This window comes from Macrotis lagotis, chromosome X (genome assembly GCF_037893015.1).
Source record: "Macrotis lagotis isolate mMagLag1 chromosome X, bilby.v1.9.chrom.fasta, whole genome shotgun sequence".
Classification (NCBI taxonomy): domain Eukaryota; kingdom Metazoa; phylum Chordata; class Mammalia; order Peramelemorphia; family Peramelidae; genus Macrotis; species Macrotis lagotis.
In genome coordinates this window covers 74,451,356-74,472,016 of record NC_133666.1, presented here as the reverse complement: position 1 = coordinate 74,472,016, position 20,661 = coordinate 74,451,356, and the positions used below count along the sequence as shown (strand labels likewise).

At 48.6% G+C, this 20,661-nt stretch overlaps 2 protein-coding genes across 6 annotated transcripts in view; both read right to left on the bottom strand.

Moving 5' to 3' along the window:
- Window positions 1-891, bottom strand: part of CITED1 (Cbp/p300 interacting transactivator with Glu/Asp rich carboxy-terminal domain 1) — a 139,166-nt gene extending 138,275 nt beyond the window's left edge. For all 3 annotated transcript variants that reach the window (XM_074207278.1, XM_074207277.1, XM_074207279.1), the window contains exon 1: window positions 736-891. The gene's annotated coding sequence lies outside the window, so the exon portion shown is untranslated. The remainder of the gene's footprint in view (window positions 1-735) is intronic.
- A 2,828-nt stretch (window positions 892-3,719) lies between these two features.
- PHKA1 (phosphorylase kinase regulatory subunit alpha 1) overlaps window positions 3,720-20,661 on the bottom strand; it is a 95,353-nt gene continuing 78,411 nt past the window's right edge. For 2 of the 3 annotated variants that reach the window (XM_074206896.1, XM_074206898.1), the window contains 9 exons: window positions 20,374-20,503; window positions 18,683-18,784; window positions 16,984-17,099; window positions 16,868-16,906; window positions 11,898-11,948; window positions 11,065-11,235; window positions 8,817-8,870; window positions 7,737-7,937; window positions 3,720-5,316 (listed from right to left, as the gene is read on the bottom strand). In XM_074206896.1, the coding sequence (XP_074062997.1) occupies window positions 5,143-5,316; window positions 7,737-7,937; window positions 8,817-8,870; window positions 11,065-11,235; window positions 11,898-11,948; window positions 16,868-16,906; window positions 16,984-17,099; window positions 18,683-18,784; window positions 20,374-20,503 (1,038 nt within the window). In that variant the 3' untranslated portion in view covers window positions 3,720-5,142. The remainder of the gene's footprint in view (window positions 5,317-7,736; window positions 7,938-8,816; window positions 8,871-11,064; window positions 11,236-11,897; window positions 11,949-16,867; window positions 16,907-16,983; window positions 17,100-18,682; window positions 18,785-20,373; window positions 20,504-20,661) is intronic. The other variant, XM_074206897.1, reaches the window with a different exon arrangement.

Below are 20,661 nucleotides of genomic sequence, written 5' to 3'. Positions count from 1 at the left end.
AGCCTTGAGCTCCCTTTCCGCCCAGGATCGCATTTCTAACACCTGATCCGGAGTGGGCACCCTTTCCCTTTCCCCCTGAGTCACCTCTGGGCCTCAGTTTCCTCCTTTTTTCAGAGGATGCAGAATCAAGATTCCCCTTCCTGCTCCTCCAGCTTTTGTGTCGGGTGGGCCCCAAGACCACCGCCCCGGGTGAGGGGGGGAACCCCCCCACGGCCCTTGTGGAGTTCGCTCGGGCCTAGGCCCGGGCCCTTCTAGGCCGAGCTCGGCTCGAAGAACCCCCAGTGTGGGACTGCGGGCACCCCGCCCCTCCAAGTGACCCGGGCCAGGGCCCCCGGCCCCCCCCACCGGAGCTCGAGGCCCGGCTGGCACGTGGCTCCCTCCCATCCCCCCATTCCCCCCCCCCCCCCCGCCTGGACACCCCGCCCCCAGCAGCACACGAGGACGGCCTGGCACGTGGCTCCCCTTCAGGGCTCCCACCCCCTCGTCCGCACGAGGTAAGCCAGGTGCGCCGTGCCGGCCGGCACCCTCCCCCCCACCGGCGGCGGTAGGCCCCCAGCCTTCCCGCCGGAAGACGCCCCGCCCCCCCGCTGGAGGCTAGACACAGGGGCGCTCACCCGAGCCCGGCTCCGGCCCGCGCTTGGCGACCACTTGGCGAACTTCGCGCGAGTTGCGGGCACGAGACCTTCCCCGCCCTCCCCCCGAGACCCCTCCGAAGTCCGCCGTGCCTCCGCTTACCCGCCTGGGGCGCCGGGCCGGGGATGGGGGCCGCAGAGCCCCGCCAACTCCCGCCGCCAGCTAGAGCTTCTCCCGTCCCCCTGGCGGCCCCCGCCGCCCGACCGGGCCGCTCGGTGCACCGGGTCCGAGCTCCGGCCGCCGCCTCGGCCGCCCGCACCCCGGAGCGGCAGCGGCAGCGCCTCCCACCCACCCTTCGGCCGACTCCGGAGCTGCCCTCCCTCCGCCAGGGGCCGGCCCACTGCCCCCGCCCCCCGGGAGGCAGCCTGTGGAGAGGAGCTCGAGGCATGCCGGGACTTGTAGTTCCCCGGCAGCCCGTAGCCGGCGCGCGGAGGGGGTGGGGAAGGCCACGAGACCTATGACTGTACAGAGACGCATGCACGCCTACGAGCCTCAGCCGCGGTCAGACGGGCGCAGGAGCCCGGAGGGGGCGGGCGGGAGGCTACGTGTGCCGTGCCGGGCTGTCAGGGCCTCCCCTCCCCCTCCCCGGCCTCCGCCCCCGCGGACGCGCGTCAGACCCAGGCCCCGGAGGCCAAGCGCGCCTGCCCGGCCCCCCCCCCCGCCCCCGCCCCCTCCCCCCCTTCCGGGCCATCCTTCCTCGGCCTGGCTGCTCCGCAGGGCCTCCGGAGGCCTGAGGCCTGCGAGAAGCTGCGCGGGAAGGCCGGCCGCAGGGGCCTGGGGCCTGCCCTTCCTGGCCGCCCCCCAGGGGCCTCGGCCATCCGCGTGGCCGCCGAAAGCCTCCCCGAGCCTTGGCTCCCAGCAGCCTGGGCATTGCCGACCCGGGCTCGCTTACCTTTCTAGGCCTGGCCCCAAACGAGCCCTTATTAACGCTTCATTCAAAAGTGGCTGGCGGAGCCAAGCAGGGCCACAGTGGCGCAAGCTCCCGAGTCAGGAAGTCCCGAGTTCAAATCTCCCTCACACACACTTACTTGGCCGTCTGAGCGCTCCGTCGCCTCAGCCTCCCCATCTGGAAAAATGGGAATAATAAGATGATCAAAGCACACAGCGCCTGGCCCAGAGGGTGGCCTAAGACTGCACTAGCCAGCACCCTTGCCCCCGGCCACTAGGACCACTGCTCCTGGGGCACGGGATAATGAAAAGAGATGTGCAGCTGGGAGTTAACTGCAAGGACAGAGATGGAGGGTGGCACCAAGAGAGGAAAGAAGGGGTGGCTTCCAGCTCCCTCAGCCGCCTCATTTCACAGATAAGGGCCCTGGAGCTGAGGGAGGCTAATGAACAAGGGGTAGTGTTAGAGGTAGGCCCCCTGAAACACTAGACTCCATCATCATCATCATGGTGGGGCTGGCTCAGGAGCCAGGTCACCTCCTTGGCCTCCTGACTGTCTAGTCCAACTCTTGCATTGATTTGCAGATTCTGGCATTCAAATGGGAATGAAGACATGGTGGGAGTTAAAACAGAACTACCACAAACGTTCCCCCAGAGCACTGAACGCTGTGCCCAGCCAGCAGTAGGTATTGTGTAAATGCTTGCTGAACATAAAATCAAAAAACAAATGAAAGGAGGTGGGGGTGGCTAGCTGGCACAGTGGGTAAAGCCCTACCCCTGAAGTCGGGAGGACCAGAATTCAAATCTGACCTCAGACAATTGATAGCTACTACTTGTAGGATCTTGAGCAAGTCATTGAACCCCATGGCCACACACAAAAAAAGAAAAAAGAAATGAAAGATTGGATCATACCTTAAAGCGTTAAAGATAGGAATAGAGATTTAAGAATCATTTGACTGGGAAAAATGTTATCAAGGAAGAAAGAGTACATAATAAGGGAAGAGGACCAAAATGAAGCCTTGAGGAAAAGTCTGTCTGAAGGTTTGGGGAGAAGCAGCTATGGAAGGAGACAAAGAAGCAAGAGGAGAAATCCTTTTCATGAGAAAAGAACCACCAGTTGAGGCAGTGAATGCATGACCTCCTGGGGCAGCCAGGTCCATTGGGTACTGACTGCCCTACTCCCATGATCAGTTGGGTGACATTCCCAACATACCATGAAATTTCATTAACTGAGACTCCCAAGATAAACCCTCTGCTTAGAATATTCTGTCTTCATATAGATAATGCAAATATAAGTCTTAAGGGAATTTTTAGAGTAGCTAAGAGAAGACATGTCAAACACATGACTGCTGCTTGAACCAGATACAAATGTATTTGGAAAATATTTAACAAAATAAATAAAAATACAAAAAAAACCCCATAGATAACCTAACATTTGGAAACTAAGTCACTATGTACCCTACAGTGTTCCCTAGGTAACAATACATGGCCCCCACTATCTCAATTCGCCACCCCTGATAAGAGGACAAGTGTTTCAAAGTACCCTCAAAAACTGAAGGAGCCATTTTCTGTTAAAAACCAATCTTATTTAGCCATCAAAACAAGTCCCCTAAAGGACTTCAACAAGACAGTGTGAATTAATATATTTTGTCAACTGAGTCTGAAAATATATATACTATATTTCTTGAAAAAAACAATCCTCTAATTCTGACTGCCATCAATCCCCTCAGACTCAAGCCCCTACTAGTGAAGCAGGACTTTTAAATATTAAACAGCAAAACCAAGCAAAGAGTAATGTGACAAATCAGGATCTCAGAGGGCATCTTGTCCAACCAGCCCCTAAACAGAAATCTTGCTCACATAGTCCACACGTTGTCTTCTATTTGAGGGTCTTGACGGAGACAAGGCCCAGTCCCTTCCGTCAGGGACATCTCTCTTTGACGACACTCTTTGCCAGTTTTGCATAATGTTGCTCCTGGCTCTGCCCTCTGGGATCAAACAAAGACTCCACAAGTCCCTGCTCACAATTCCCTCCCAAGTCTTCCCTTCTTTGTATTAAATGTCCCCAGTCCCTCTACATGGTTTGATGTAGAAGTCATGGTTGACTTCTAAACCCTTTCCAGCTTCTCAAAGACTGTCCTAAAATGTGATGCCCAGAACCAAACACAACCCAGTGGACTCCAAGGTTATAAATGTTGGCAGCAAAGACACAGACAAGTATTGGGCACATTTTACTTTTATTCTGTCAACTTTCAAAACATTGCTGTTTTCTTTCAAAACAAACCAAAAAAAAAAAAAAAAAAGGCTATGCACATCCTCAGCATCAAGTGCTTCCAGGAGACTGTTGACATTATGTCAGACAGCATAAGGCCACTGGGTGGAGGAGCTCCAGTAAGAATGCAGCTAAAACTCAGAAACCCTAGTGCTTGGCCATGCTAGGCACATGACAAGCTGTGCCAGACCAAATGGCAGTATAGGCTGGAAGCTCCATGGCAAGGTTGGCCCCCAGTGGGAAGGCCCAGGAGCCAGACTCCAGAGCAGTCCCATCTCTCCAGCCACCTTTGCCCCTTGATTGTTAGAGGGCACGGGGAGGGCTTCCCTACACTTGTGGCTAAAGAAGATTCTCCCTGAGCTGGGTATGTAGGTTTTCTTGGTAGAAAGAACACTGGCTCATAGTTCTTTTCAAAGCCCAGACCGATTGCTGGGGGAGGGAATAAATGCCAGGAGGGTAAGGAAATCAGATCTTGGTCTTCCAATTAGAAGAAAAAGTTGGATGAAGTGACCCAGATATATGACTAGGATCAGATCACTGAACTGAGGAAAGGGGATCAGGACCCGACCCCCCTCTGAGAAATCCTGCTAAGCTAGAACTCTCCCATAGTCTCCCCCAAGTACAGTGAAAACTGCTTCCAACGTCCCATCTATGTGCACACACTCAGCTGAAGCCAGATGTGTCCCACACCTCTCTAAGTGCCTATGGGGAAAGTGGGGATCCTAGTGGTTGAAGGATTGGAAGAAGTGAGATGGAGCAGGACAGCCTGGAACCCTCCTTGGGAAAGAAATGTAGACTCTGCCCCTTGACCCACTATCTTTAGATGCTGGCTTTGGGCTGAGGACAAACAAGCCTCCTTTGAAATGCCCTGGGAAATTCCAAGGCCTAGACTCTACCCCTATATCCATATGGCAGGCACTCTTGGGCAGTTGAACACCAGGAGTCATATCTGACCATGAGCCCCCAGCCTTGAGCTGGTGGATCCTTCATTATTCAGTAAGTGGATGGGCACAATGAAGGGTGGGAGAATAGCCATTCATGTGGTTGGCACCCAGGAAGATCAGGAGGAAGCTGGGAACAAAGGCCCACAAGCTTTCAAAATGAAATAACTGACGACCTCCGACTTGCACCCCACAATACAGCAACCTTAGGAGAGAGGACTAATTTAGGATGAAAACAGGACAAGTAAGTCAGCACACTTGGAGGTCATCCCTGTTAAGTAGCTCTCTAAGTGGGTCTCTAGTTAGCTTCTGCCCAAGCAGTTATTGTAGTACATGGGGGTGCTCCTCTTCTAAGCTAAGGAGAAAAGGGAAGGTAGGGCATGGTGTGTCCTGTGCCATCTCCCAGACACTTCACTGCATGGCACAGACACTATGAGGCAGAAACTCTTGGACATAGGTAGCTGCAGCTTTGGAGAGGTAGGTCATGGTGCCAAACCTGCCACTAGGGGCGCTGTCGTACAGGAGGGTGCAGATACCAGAGGACGGATCCTTTGCCAGCATGGTGTCATCTGCTCCAAGGGCTTTCTGGTTGGTTGGGTAAAGAAGAAAAAATGACCAATCAGTTCCTGATCTGGCCCAAATGGTTCATTCCCCCTACCTCCCACTGCCTGGCCATCTTGGGCTGCTATTGATAGGACCTGAGCCCCAAGGGGGTGAAGATAGTAGCATATACATACATACATACATACATACATATATATATATATATATATATATATATATATATATATATATTTATATATGATCTTTGAGGTCCTCGCTATTCATCTTTACCACTCAAGCTGTTGACTGCAGACCCCAGGTCATTCTCCTTTTCTCAATGAGTTTAGTACCTGGTTCACAATCTTTCTCTCTTCCCCAACTCCTGCCCATGTAATAAAGGACTTAAATATACCTAATGACCTTCCTTCAAACATCCTAACCATTCAGCTCCTCAGCCAACTTCGTTCCTATGACTTCCTCTTCCAGCTCACCTCAACCACACACAAAGATGGTCTTACCCAGGATCTTGCTACCACCCACAAATGTACTGTCTCCAATGTTCAGGATTTCTGAAAGTCCCTTATCCAACCATAATCTACTGGCTTTCCTCCTCTTCCTCTGCCTTCCTTTATATAACCCTACTTTTGGTCCATACCATGACCTCCAGTCACTCAACCCCTCAATGCTCTCCCAGGTCATCTTCCTAGCACTAACCACTCCCTCCTCTTTTCCCTATCCTAACCCCTTGGTGAATCAATTCAATCCCAAATTGACCTCTCCTAAATGCCTCTCATCCTTTATCCCTTGATGTCATGTTCTTCTTTGAGAACAAAGGACAAAGAGACTTCATCACAACCTTGGATCACTCCCACCATTCTCCAATTTCATTTCTACATGGATCACATGATACTGAATGAAGGTGGAGAAAAATCACACAACCACTCTGACTGGGTTCTCAACAAATTTCTGTCCACAACCTCAAATGGGCCCTCACTGCTGCTAGGCAATCTTACTATATCTGTGTCAGCAGCTCCATCTCCCACTCTCCAAGTCTCTTCTAAACTTTCCTCCCTCCTTAAACTTCCCATGGCTTTTATTTCCCTCTCTCCTTCTCTCATCTGAGAACTTTGCATCTTTTACAGAACAAATGAAAATCATTTGCTGTGAGCTCCCTCCCTTCCCCTCTTCTTCATCTCCCATCACTCAGGTGCCTCCCCTCACTGTCTCCTTCATCTATCTTCATCATGAAAAGGTGGCCTTACTTCTGACCAAGGCCAACTCCTCTACTTGTTCAAGAGATCTCCTACTATCCTGGCTCCTCCAGCAGATCACCCCCTCTGCCATCCCTGCTCTTCCATTCATTTTCAGTCTCTCCTTGGCTCCTGGCTCCATCCCCACTAAGTACAAACATGCCCGTCTCCCTATCCTAAAAGCCTCCTCACTTAGTCCTTCCATTCCCATTCTGATCCTCTATCTCTTCTGTGTCTTGCTAAACTCCTCAGAAGGGCCATTTACAACAGGTCCTTCACTTCTCCTCATACTCTTTTCTTAACCCTTAATAATCCAGCCTGCAACCTCCTCATTCCACCCAAACTATTCTCTCCATTAATCCTCGATCTGAGGAGAACTGAGGGCCAGGCTTCCCTTCTCTGCATCTTCTCTAACCACATCCCCTTCATGATACTCACTTGACCCACAGCCAGTCTCCAAATGGGCTAACTTGTATCTTGTGAACTTAGACAAGTTCTGTTTCCTCTTGTCTCAGTTTCCTTGACTGCCAAATGAGGGAATTGAACCAAAGACCTTTCAGCTCTGCATCCTCGGATGTTAGGAATACTGAGCAAGTTCCCTCAAGAAACCACCTCTTTTATTGATTCAATGCAATTGAAATAGAAAAATGCTATGCTGTCTCCCTGGGTTTCTTAAGGAGTTATTATGTTCATAAATGATCCTGTGTTATGTCACTTAAGAAATCTGGAGGATACCCCAAATGGCTAATCTGTAAACATGCTAAACATAAATAGATATGTACAATATTCACCTGCTGAGGGGAAGGGGGGAAGGAAATCATGCACATGCATGTGGATGAATGTTGAAAAGCTTTCATAATATGTAATTAGAAAAAGAAAAAAATATCAATTAAAAAAAAAGAAATCTGATGGGGTACTCCATACAACCAAATGTCTCCAGGGGCGAGGCAGCCAAGCTTGGAGAAGCACAGCTCAGTACCCAAAGTCTTCTGCCAGTACCAAGCAAGCTCAGCTTGATGGGCAATGTGAAAGGGAGCTCTACCAGCCTGATCACTTAGGAAATCAAATAAAGCCAAAGGAATGAGACAGAAACTGACTACTATAGCCCAATGAAGCTAACATGACCCAGTGGTCAAGCTCAAGCTCAATAGTCCAAGCCAAGCTGGAACTGTCCTGCCCCAAAGGGCCACAGATTATCCAGGCTGCACAGACCTGCTCTTGCAGGAACAACTCATTGGCAATATGCACGATTTTCTCTACAGCAATGATGCTGCCAACACTCTGGATTTCAATATCTGCCAGCATGGTCAGGACAAGGATGGCTTCAACCAGGAGCTGGCGGTATTCTGGCTGAGGGACACGGTTGAGGACAGACTCCACATGAACGGAGAACTTGATCTCCCCTGGTGTCATCTAGAAGAAGGGAAAAGGACACCATTCTCAAGATGCTCAGTGTCTATGAGTCATGAATCAGGGATCTGTAAAGGCAGCAAAACCTCTGGAGCCAAGAACAATGTAATTGAGCCACTACTTGGGATCTGTCCCCACTTTGGCCTTTCAGGGTTGGGACAAGCAGGATGGAAGAGGAAAGGAATAAACAGGTAAGATCTATTATTTACTGGGTACTATGCTGAATCCTTTTTTTTGTTGCTTTTTTTTGTTTGTTTGTTTTGCAAGGCAATGGGGTTAAGTGACTTGCCCAAGGCCACACAGCTAGGTAATTATGAAGTGTCTGAGGCCGGATTTGAACCCAGGGACTCCTGCCTCCAGGGCTGGTGCTCTATCCACTGCACCACCTAGCTACCCCACTGAATCCTTTTTTTTTTTTTTAAAAAAAAACAACTCAATATCACATTTGTCTTCAGAGAGGACAAATGTAGGACATGTAGAGTGTTCTCTTGATTCTAATCTGCTAAAAGGTCCTGGGACCAGGAGCAAAGCCTAGAATAACCCAACTGGTACCCAGGCCCTCTTCAGCAGATGATGTGGGGGGGGGGGCCTCCCCTATTCTAGGTCCTACTAATGATCTTGAAGTCATGTACCATTCCATATCTCCATCACCTCTGTCCTCTCAAAACTAGCAACCCTGGCAGATGGAAGGCAGAGAAGCTGCCCTGCTCATAACTTCTGCCCAACCTGGGGCTAGGATGATTCCAGTTGCTCAAGTGAATGTTTATCCTTCTCCTCAACGTGAGCCCCAGGCAAGCTGCTTAGAACTACTCTTCCAGTGTCCACAACTTTGCATGCATTTCTCTGTAGTGCCTTTGGCCAGAGCAGCCAGACTCTTCTTACCTCTCTGGTCGTTGAAGAAGGGAGAACGAAGCCTTCCACAGACAGGCCATGGCACTGCGCAAGAGGAAAACTTGGGTGATTGACCAGAAATGCAAATCTCATCCCTCTTGGGACATCCCTCTTGCTAACAACTGCACCTTCTCTAGGAGACACTAGGTATAATCAAGGCTCACAGGGCAGCCAAGCAGAAGCTTCTGGAAGGTCAGGATTTAATCACATGTTTGTCATTCTCTCCCTAGTACCTGGACCCCAGGAGGCACTTGGGAAAACCAAAGAACCAGGGCCAGAACCTCATTCCCAGAAACCAGTTTGGCACTGGAATTTAGGGTACCTCTGTGTGTACATGTGTGTGGGAACATGTGCATGTGAGCAGGCATGGTAAACTTGGCAGTTCCATATACCACCCATAGGGGTTCCAGGGTTTAAGGCAAGCCCAATTTGACTCCAAACTTCCCCAAACCTTAAAGCTAAGTGGAAATCCCTAGGGTGCATCCAGGTCATTAAGGGGATCTGGAAGCCACTGCCCCAACTCCCTTCCACATTCTATCTCCATTCTATGGGCTTCCAGCAGGACAAAATCAGGCCCCCATGCCCTTATGTAAAGAATTCATGTGAGGTTAGAAAGTCAACATGGTCCCCATGAGATGGAGCCTTAGAGATCTTTGTAGACCCCAGGAGAAAGCCTGGGGAGAAAGCAGCTGCCTCATAGGAGCAGCCCCTACCACTGATGACAACAGAACCTTTGCTCTTCCATTCTCACTGGCTCAGGAGGAAGCAGCCACCTGGTCATTGGAACAAAGCCAACCACTATGAGTTATATGATGGCAGAAGAAAGCTGGAATGCAGCAGTGGCTTTCTCCATTCTCTCCCACATACTCAGCAATCTCCTTGGGGTAGCATTCAAGAGGTCCACCAAGGTTGCTGGAAATCCATGTCTTTTTTAATAAGGTTTGGCTGCCAAGCCCAATCTCCATTTGGGCTTCAGAGCTAGAAGTTATAGGTTCTATCAATGTGAACCTGAGTAAACATAATGCCAGCAACATCACTAACCTTGCACTGGAAGAACCATTAATGTGAAGCCCATGCTTGGCCACCTCTCCATAATGAACTGCTATGTATTTCCTCCTTAGCATAGAAGCAGCAAAACTAGGGAGCCAAGTAATTGCTAGGTCAGCTTCCATAAGCAGAACCATTGGCTATCATGGACTCCCTGAGAGGGGTATCAGAGATTACACTTCCCCTTCCAGCTATACAGGCTGCCAAGGCCAAGCTCAAGGGGACTTTGAGTCAGGTTGCCTATCACTGGGATGGGCTGGTATGGGATGGCATGGAACTGAACCTGTATCACTCCCTAAGGTGCCACTGTGGGAGGCAAAGGTGTCGGGCCAGGCAGAGGCTCCATCTACCAAAGGTAGAGAAAACAGCCATGGCCCTGGAACCATCGACCAAGTGCTCTCACAGGGCCTTGCAATCACCTTGTTCACCATGCCTGGGAGGATGAATATATAGGGAAGGAAACACAGTCCAGTCAGAAGGCAAAGTGAACAGTGTGCAGGCCCCCAGTCAATGGCAGAACAGTCTCCCACTTACCTCCCTCTCCTGATTAAGCTTCTCATTTTGCTGGAACATGTGAGGGGCCCTTCTTACCTCTAGAACTCCCCAAGTTCTACAGTTTTCTGTCTAGTATCTCCCCATCACAATCATGTTCTCCCCAGTTCAATCTCCTGCGTCTAGGGGTGAAGGGGCACCAGACTTCAAGAACAAACCAACTCTCCCAATAGATCTGGTACCTTTATGATATGGGAGCTTCCAAGTGTTAGGCTTGATCACCCTAGGAGTTTCTCATTCAGGTTCTCCCATCAGTTTTCCATAAGCAGTTCATTTAATATAGCTTTAGAAATACCAAGCACATATGTGAGTTGGCCAGACAGGAAGCCAGTCCTAGGTTAGGGCCATCTGACCTGAAGGAAGACTTCCATTCTGGTAGACAGAAAAGTCCATTCCCCCTTTCCCTAAAAACACCAGATCCTGAGAGGAAGTGAGAGCTAGCCCTTGAGGTCAGAAGACTAATCCTCCAGCAGATAGAGCCCCTTGGCCTTAGAGCTTCCTTCCCAGATAGGGAAAAGGACAAAAGGGAGCAGGAAAAAGCCATGCCTCTGCCTCCCACCAGGGCCCAGGGCTATTCTGGCTGAGGGCTCACAGGAAATGAGGAGGTAGCCAACAACAAAGCCACAGCATAGAGTCAAACCTTCTGCAGAATCTTCCACACTTTCTGATAAAACCCAATGGGGACCCTGTTTAGTGCTCCATCAAGCCTGCGCCGGCGCTGCCACTGGCCCTGGCGACTGTCTTTCCAGGACTGCTCTCCGGGGGTGTCTGTGAAGGAACCTCCACTTGGGCTCAATGAAGGTCCAGGGGACTGAATAGAAAAAAAAGGAAAGGACAGTGGAGCCAAAAGGTGGAATCTATCAGCCAATGTAACCATTTGCCCCAGCTGGCCTAATGTTGGAGATTCAGCCCCTCTCATCGCCCTCAGGGGATGTGGAGCCTGGCCCATGCTGACTTCATAAATGTTTGTGGAAAGTCATTGGATTAGAATTCCATTGTGGGGAAAAAGGGGGTTTGGAAGATAAAAAATAAAATGAATTGAGTTCATGGAGAGAAACTTGAAGTGTTTGACTTGAACTACTCCCCTCCTAACACCCCACCCCACCCCCAGCAAACTCGAAAAAAGCAATGGGTGCCCTCCAACCCAGACCATCCTGTTGGACCTCCCTTTTCTCTTAATAGGTCACAGTTTTGAAAAATCTGTTCTATTTTTGATTACAATGACATGTACCAAGTGGTTACTAATGACTTAAGTTAAATCATGTTTTTAAACTTATGAGTGAGTAGGTGGAACTGTATGTGCTCCCACCTCCCTCAGCTCTAAATCTACAAGGCTAGGGTTCCCCCAAAGCTCAGCACATCTCATCTGGTTTGGCCCTCAACATCAACAGGTTTTCACCTAGTTCCTGGGCCAGCAAAACACAGACACAAAAGGTTTTTGGGAGGCAAGAAAGGCAAGATGGCAACAGTTACCAGAAAAGGCAGGGTCATTGGTTCAGGAGTCAGACCATGGCCACCATTAGGCTAGAAAAGAAAATCAGAGAATAACAATTTAAAAGGAAAGGGACACTTTAAAAAATAAAATGATTAATAAATACAAAGTTACTGATTCTTCAAGGAATAGGTCAGCATATGATCACTGAAAAGCCTAAAATAATAGAATTAGTCTAGGAGAAACCACAGAGAAGGCAGCCAGCCCACAAACACATCCAATAACCTTTTTATTAGTGCTGCTGTCGCTACTAAAGTCCTCAGAGGATCAATGGCAGAAAAGCAGAAGGAATGAGGCATGGTGAATAAGGCTTCTAAAAGTGCCTCAGTAGAAGAGGGTAGAAGAGACTAGACCAAATGTAAGGAATTGCATTCAGTTTGCGATCTAAGAGCAGTGGGTAGCTTCCGTTTGCACTAGAACTTTGGCAGGAAACTGCTCGTTTCCAAAAGGATTTGAGCTATCTAACATGATCACAAGAGAAAATAGGAGTGCTCTAGTCTCCTGACATCTCCAAGGTGGCAAACATACAGTTGGTCAAGACAGGTCCACAGCTGATGGCCATTTTCTTTAGTGTTCATCCTTCCCAATGACCTCGCTGTCTGTGACACTGTGGACCACACTATGGTAGAAGTTCTTGGGTTTGCTGGCTATTCATTCCTTCTCAGTCTCCTTTGCTGACTCTTTATATATGTCCTAAAGATGCTCAACCCCTAAGGGCACATCCTAGGTTCTCTCTTCTCCCTCCACACACTCTTGGAGTAACCTTATCAGCTACTATCTCTGCAGATGGCTCATAGATTGCTATGACCAGATCCCACTGCTCTCTCTCCCATGAGTCTAAATCCTCTATTAACAATGCTGTACTGCATGCTTCAAACTCAACATTTCCCCCAGATGAACACATCATTCCCTCTAAACCCTTTGCTATTTCCATTGAAGGCACCACTGGACTACCACCCTTCTCATCTCCCAAGTTCTCTCATCACCTCAGCATTATCTTCAACTTGTCACTCTCCCTCACCCCATATATCATTACCAACATCTCTCTCATTTCTCTTCATTCCTTATTTCTTGATTTTCCTGCCTTGGGTCTCTCCCCCATCCACTTCATTGTCTACACTGCTGCCAATGGGCCTTTCCTCAGGTGCAGATCTCAGCATGTGCTGAGTCCACTCTAGTGGCTCTCTCTATTTCTTCTAGGAAAAAGTATGAAATAACCTGTTTAGTTTATAAAACCCTACACAACCTGGCCACAACTTTATAAAATCTACATAGCCTTCCTAGTCCCATTAGAAACTTCTCCCTCTCTTGTACTCTGCAATCTGGTCAAAATGTCTTTCTTTCCACACTCCACACACAATACTCTCTCTCCTACCTCCATGTCTATGTGCTCACTGTTCTCCCATCAAGATGGAAAATTAGCAAATCAAAATACCAGGACAAGTTCTTAAAAATCCCTGAGAGCACCTGAAATATACTACAAGTCTAGCAAGTAAACAGGCACTTGAGGCTTGAAACCCAAGTAGCACACACTATTCATCTCCAGTCTGGCAATTGTTAGTCCATCCCTCTCAACCAACAGAAGGACTTTTTGACCCACAAGATTGGGTGAATTGCCCACTGGTAAATATGGCCCATTCCCCTTTCAAATTAGACTCTCTTATGACATCAGTTTTCTCACATTTTCTAGGATAAAATTACTTGAGTCATAATTACTCTATCCTAATAGAATTCTATCCATCTGTCCTTTTTGTCCACAATTTCTTCTCTCCTCCTTCTAGCATTGTACATATGAAAATTTTCTTTCAGAATTATTTGTATTCTCCCAACCCTAAAGGACCAGTCTACCTCATAAGGTTGATGTGAGTAAAGCCCTATAGGATTTGGAGGGATAATGAGTACTATAAATTTGGTACAACTTGAGAAGCTGTGTGGTATAATGTTTGGAACATAGGTCTTTCAATCAGGAACTTTGACACATACTGGCTAACTGCAGTATATCTGCCCTCATTACTGTGGACAGATGAGTCATAAGGGCATGTAGGTATACATAGTTTTTGATCTGGACCTGTGATTTCATCAACATGGGGAAGCACCAAGTGGTGCAACTTATTACTTCTGGCCTACTGTCCTGAGGCACCTTCTCTAGCAGATTTCTCCCCATTCTCTCCCTGTCTGCTAGCTGCTTCCCTGATGATGACAACCACACTCATGTCTCCCCATCCCAAAAAATCCCTCCCTCAATCTGGCCATCCCCACTAGTTCTCTCATTCCAGATCTCTCCTTTTGGATTGAAGCTCTTTGAGAAAGTTGTCTGGAATTGGTGCCTCTACTTCTCCTCTAACTCATTTCTAACCTGGCACTTTCATAAACATTTATTGATTTACTGACTTCTAAACCCTTGGCCACCTGGTTCCTGACTTCAGCAACTCAAACTGTAATGAATGCTTTTTGTTTTTTTTTTTAGTTTCTGCAAGGCAATGGGGTTACGTAGCTTGCCCAAGGTCACACAGCTAGGTAATTATGAAGTGTCTGAGGCCAGATTTGAACCCAGGTCTTCCTGACTCCAGGGCCAGTGCTCTATCCACTGTGCCACCTAGCCACCCCCTGTAATGAATGCTTTAACCTTCTCCATCCACTGGGACAGTTCTCTCCAAATTTATCACTGATCTCTCACCCACCAAAGCCAATGGCCGTGTCTCAGTCCTCATCTTTCCTGACATCTCAGTGGCCTTGGTCACCGCCCAGAGCCGTCTTCTCCCTGATGTTCTAACTTCTTGGTCTCCTTTGCTGAATCTGTAGCAAACTAACAGCAGGTGATCCCCAAGGCTCTGGATTGGGCCTTCTTCTCTTTCACCTTTATGCAATTTCACTTGGTGATTTCATCAATTCCTGTGAGTTCAATTATATCTATGGAAATGATTCTTAGATCTCTCTTTCCAGCCCCAACTCTCTGCTGACCTCCAATCTCACATCTCCAAATGCTTATTCATTAGATCAAAGGGGATGCTTCACAGACATCTTAAACTCAACATGTCCAGAACTAAAATCATTTTCATTCTGTCAAGCCTTCCACTCTTCCAAATTGGCCTAATTGAGGGCAGCACCCTCCTCCCAGTCATCCAAGCTCACAATCTAGGTATCATCCTAGGCTCTACTCTCTCATACCCCAACCCCATATTTTGCCATTTCTACCTTGACAACCTCTCTCCTCTATGTCTCCTTTTCTTTCTCTCACACTGCCCCTACCCTGGAGTAGGCCCTCATCACATCACACCTGGATTAGTGGACTAGGTAGCTGCTGGTAGATCTACCTGCCTCAAGTCTCTCCCTATTCCAATCCTACTCCAACCCATCCTCCAGTTAGTTACTGAAGGGATCTTTCTAAATTAGGTCTGGTCTGATCATATTGCCCCCACTGCTCTATATACTTTCAAAGATCAAATAGAGACTTTCTGTTTGGTTTTAAAGCTCCTAACTCAGCCCAGTCCCTTCGTATCCTTCTAGTCTTTTTATACCTTACTCTCCCCTATGATCTATCTACACAGGTCATCTTCTTGTTCCTCCACTCCCTTCTTCTATCCTGACTGTGCCTAAATGTCTGGAATGTTCTTCCTCCTCAACTCTGCCTTTTGGCTTCTTTCAATACTTAGTTTAGACCCTATTTTCTGTAAGAAGCCTTCCGTAGCTTCCCCCCCCCATGCTATACCCATAGCATATACCACACACATATATATCACATCTACATATACCCCCCCACACATATATACTCCTAGTACCTTCCCTGAGATTCCCTTTCACTTGCACTATCTGTATGGCAGGGACTATGTTTTTGTCCTCCAGATCCCCAGTGGTTTGCACAGTGCCTCATCCAGAAGGCCTTGCTTGATGACCAACTGACTGAAATGAAGTGATTTTAAGGTCCTCTGAATGAGAAAGTTGATCACATGATCATATGGTTACTCATTTCTGAAATAGCATCTTTTATGGAGAAGCTGTAATTGCATTTAGATATTGATCCTCTGTTGCTATGATTGAATGTAGGGTTCAAATTTACATAAAAAATCATGTCCATCTACACTTTCCCAACTGGGAAATGTGAAAAGTGAGCACAAATTTGGCAATGAGATGAAGTTCTCCTGGTTCTTTAGGGGAATGGCTGGAAAGTTTTATCTGAACCATTTCTTTGAGCTCAGCAGACAACTCATTCTTTCATTACTCTAAGTCCCGTGGGTAAGTGGACCATTATCTGGACGTACTGGTCATCCATAATTATGGAAGCAGTCTCTTCTTAAGTTAAATCTCAAGGACGGCCAACTTTAGATGCCTGTGGATTGAGCAGGCAGGCCTTCCCTGCAACTGATCATTCCTCTGGGTCAAGTTCAGGGACTGTTCTGGAAGAGAGAAATCCAAAACAAACTTCTCTTGGAATCTAGAATTCTTTCTACTGCTCCTTCCTACAGGGTCAGCCATGACCTTCCCCAAAGACAACTCATGTTGAAATAACAGTTGGACCTCTAGCAGAAATGACTTAAGTATGTGTGTGTGTGTGTGTGTGTGTGTGTGTGTGTGTGTTTGTGTATGTCAACTTGTCATGTCTAGAAGAGCCAGAAGAGTGATTGTTGAGAAACTATTCAATGGTAGACAAGATGGCAGCTGAGTATTTTTCCCCTGCTGCTCTGAGAGTACCAGTATTTAACTTATGGCTGTCTTTGATTTCCTGTTATGGAATGGAAGTGCCTTGGGAGTAAAGCCTGTCTCCCATTGGAATGTGGAGGCCACACACACACACACACACACGGAGCACATGGCAGGGACTTAGTACATGCTCCCAAGTCAACTATTTGAGAAGGGGCCTCAAGCAGCGAAGGGTCAAGACCACTTGGAGCTATGACTTGGGATTGGGGGGGGGGGGGGCGGCAGAAGCTGGTAAATAGCTTAGTCATGTCACCTGACTCTCGACTGAGACTGACAGCCGGCGTAATTCCACCTGGAAAATAAAGGATTCTGAGTGAGCTCTGATGTGGAGGTGAGACCCTAATGAGCTTCCTCCCGCCACCGCCTCACCTGCTTTATGTCACTTTTTAGCTGCATGATTCCTGCCCGTTCAGTTCTGATGACCCCAATGGTGCCAACTTCACGAATGGAAATAGAAGGGCTGACATTGGAATCAGCAGGGCGCACTATGGGTAAGAGGAAGAGAATGAGGGATAGCCAGGGGGATGAGGTGGGAGGGAGGACTAGAAGGATGATGGAGGGAGCACCAGAGGGGGGGTGGGAAGGAAGGGAGGGAGAAGGAGGAGGGGAAAGAGGGGCTAGGTGGAGAAAAAGACAGACAACATCAAGGGAATTATAAAGAGGGAGAGAGAAAGAGACACAGAGGAAGAGAACTTCCAGAAAAGCCCTGGGTCCAGAAAGTCAGGGACCATTTGACTTCTGTCCATGGAGGGCCTCACTTTTCTGCCAGTTTCAGGGACATTCTCTGAGCCCCTCTGAGGGTGGCCTGGGGATAGCCCAAACACACCAAACCATTTGCCTTGAAGCTGCTCAAGCTTCTGTCTATGGCACCACCTCCCATCCAGACCTCCAAGGTGGTAACCTTGGTATCATCTCTGGCACTCCATTCCATTGGATCAGTTACCAGGTTCTGTCAAGATCACCTGGAATGGGGTCTGCTGCCCTTCCTCTTCCCAAGAAAACATTAACCATTATGCCAGTGGCAAGGCCCTGGATACCATAGGAGGCCTGAGTTAAGCCCCAGACAGCACACACTCTGGAGGAGGCCCAACCAAGAGAAGGGGAGGAAGGGGCTCAAGGAGAGTCAAGCACTCTTGGTGCTGAGAGCCAACCATGAAAGCTACAGGAGGACCAAGCAATAACTCACTAATGGCTTTAATAAGCACACAATAAGGCTGTTTTCCAGGACAAGGGGATTTTTAAAATTAGGATAGAGTGTGCCAATGAAAGGCAATGAACCAGCTTACAGAATAAAAAATTCTCTCATCATGGACAGAATTTCCATTGAGTTCAAATCCATTAAGGAATTTGCATGCCCCCTGGCATCATTGGTGCCCTCCAGGCCTCCATGCTTTTGATCACATAGCTCCCCACACCTGGAATGCCATTCTCCCCAACTCACTGCTTGAATTCCTGCCCATCCTTAAAGTTCTTGGCAAATATGACCTCCAGGGAGGAACATGCCAGGAGGTAATGCCCGTTCTCTGACCCTTAGCTCCCTTCACCTGTACTATAACCCTCTAACACCATCTGTGTTGGCTCTCCTACTATACTGGAAGCCAGTTGTGTCCCTACCCAAAGCTGCCATGCCCAACAGATAGGGGGCATGTAGAAAGCACCTGCTAGAGTAGAGTGGGTGTATTGTACTGGTCTTCTGTCACCCCACCCCCTCCCCTCCACGGCCCTATGGCAAAGCTGTTTTGTTCTAGCTGTTTGGCATGAGCAGTGGCCATCTTGGCTACTACCCCCAAGCTCAAATGAAGGAATATGAGCCTGGCACTCTGAGCAAAGGTGAGAAGGCCCATCAGCTGGGCAGGTGAGTAAGTGGGAGCCCACGTAGCTGAGCAGGTGCAGCTGGGACCCCAGAGTCATTCAACCATTCATTCAGTGCTTGGGCCTTCTGGAGGCCGAAATACAGATACACACCCTCAATTTCCTACTGTGCCAGCCCCCCAAATGGATTCCCAGAGCTCCCACCCCCAAATCCACTCTGGTAAAATTGGAAAGGGCTGGAGGTCTCCTGACTTACCACTTCTTTCCACACCAAACTCTTTGCCACTGAGAATGTGGTGTAAGAGATTCTTCATAGCTGAAGGACTGAGGTTCATCAAGCTTTCTGTGGCTTCTTCAGCTGAACATGAGAAAAATCAAAGCTGGAGGCCATTGGGACTTCTGGCCCTGGCTCTCTTCCCCTCCTTCCCACTTTCCTTCAGGATCCATTTCCATTTTCCTGATCTACTGGACTGGAAGAATACATTCCTTGCACCACATCAATCATTCCAGCTAAAGAGCTCAATCTTGAATGGAAGGTAGGGACCTACATGGCTCTATGAGGCAATTCCCAATGGCAGGAAATCTGCAGTCTTACATTCTAGAATAGGGCCTCTGCTAGGTCCTGGGGATACAGGGACAGAAAAGAACCTGTCCCACACCCACAAGACTCTATACAACAGATATTGCTCTTGGCCAGAAGGGAATATTGAGTCCAGCTGCCTCAAAGGCACAATTGTTATCAGATCTGTATATTGAATTTTCTTGTCTTTTCTCCTTAGCTACTAAATAGCACCATTACTGCTTGTTCATGACCCATGGAACCAGAGATGGTGCAGAGGACAAACGAATCAATGGGATCAGGGCATCCTGGGCTTCAGGACTGGAGTTCCCTTGGAAGAGATACTGGAGTGGTTTTCCATTTCCTTTTCTACCTCATTTGACAGAGAAGGAAACTAAAGCAAACAGGTTAAGTGACTTGCCCGGAGTCACACAGCTAGGAAATGTCTGAGGTTAGATTTGAACTCAGGTCTTCCTGACTCCAGGCCTGGTAGTCTATCCATTGTTCCATCCAGCTGCCCAGAAAGGACCTCCCAGGTAAGTAAACTCTGTCCAATGGGGAGGTGAAGGAACTTGTCCAGACTCCCACTGCTAGATCTTTCTGCCCCCAAACCAGCTGGCTAGCCACTCTGCCTCTCCCCCTTATTTGGCCAGGTCGGCTTAAGTTGCTGGCCTAGCATCACACTGGAATTTCTTGAGCAGCAGGGGTGGGATTGGAAATGTCGACCCTCTGATCCTTAGCTCAAGCTCTTTCCCGTGTATCCCAGATTTGTGACTCCGACATCCGGAAGGATGGGTGAAGGGGCCATGGTCTAGATTACCCACCCATGGAAACTCGAAAGTCAGATTTAGATTTGAGCCTGTGGGTGTTGGTTGCTCCCTTTGCCCCATCTTTCACGGGGAGGGTTTTGGCCTCGAGCCTCATCTGCTCTCTTTGCCCTCTTGTCTTGGGAATCTTGGCCGCTACCCTGGCTTCTATGAACACTTCCACTTTTCTCCAGAGCTCAGGTTGTCTGCTGGATGTCTCCCCTAGCTATCCCTTCTGACTAAGCACAACCCAAGTGGAATTCAGCAACTTTCCCTCAAAAACTTTCTTCTTCCCTTTAGATCTTGATCATTGCTGATGAAATTCCTACCTCACCAGTCATCCAGGCCCAAATCCTCCAAGTGATCACTGCACCTCCTCTCTTCCTTCCTACCTCAAGACCTATCATCAATCCCTTGCCTGTGTTTGACAAAAATGGTGAGTAGCCTACATAGGAGGCAGCTTGTCAGAGGAAATTGGGAGGTTGGCATTGGGAGTAGCAGGTGCAGCAGGAACCACGAGCTTAAAGAAGCAAAGTAAAAGCAAAGTTCTCCTGGGAGACTTCTGCTGAATGAGAGAGATACCTGAGCAGTGAAGTGACTGCACCAACTCTGTCGCCATCACCTGGATAATGAGACCAATCCGGAGTCGGAACATCTCCGCAAAAAGGCTGGGCTGCGTTCGCATGTACATGGCTAGGTACACTAGGATTTCCTGGACACACAATGGTTTAGACAAGAGGGGAGAGAAGAGCAGGGAAATCAGGGGACCTTGCCTCCTCGCTGCCTCTGCCTCTGGAGCTCACAGCAACCAAAACCGAAGCAGACTCTCCCATGGAGGTACTAGTCACCAGGCCAGGCTTGGCTACTTTG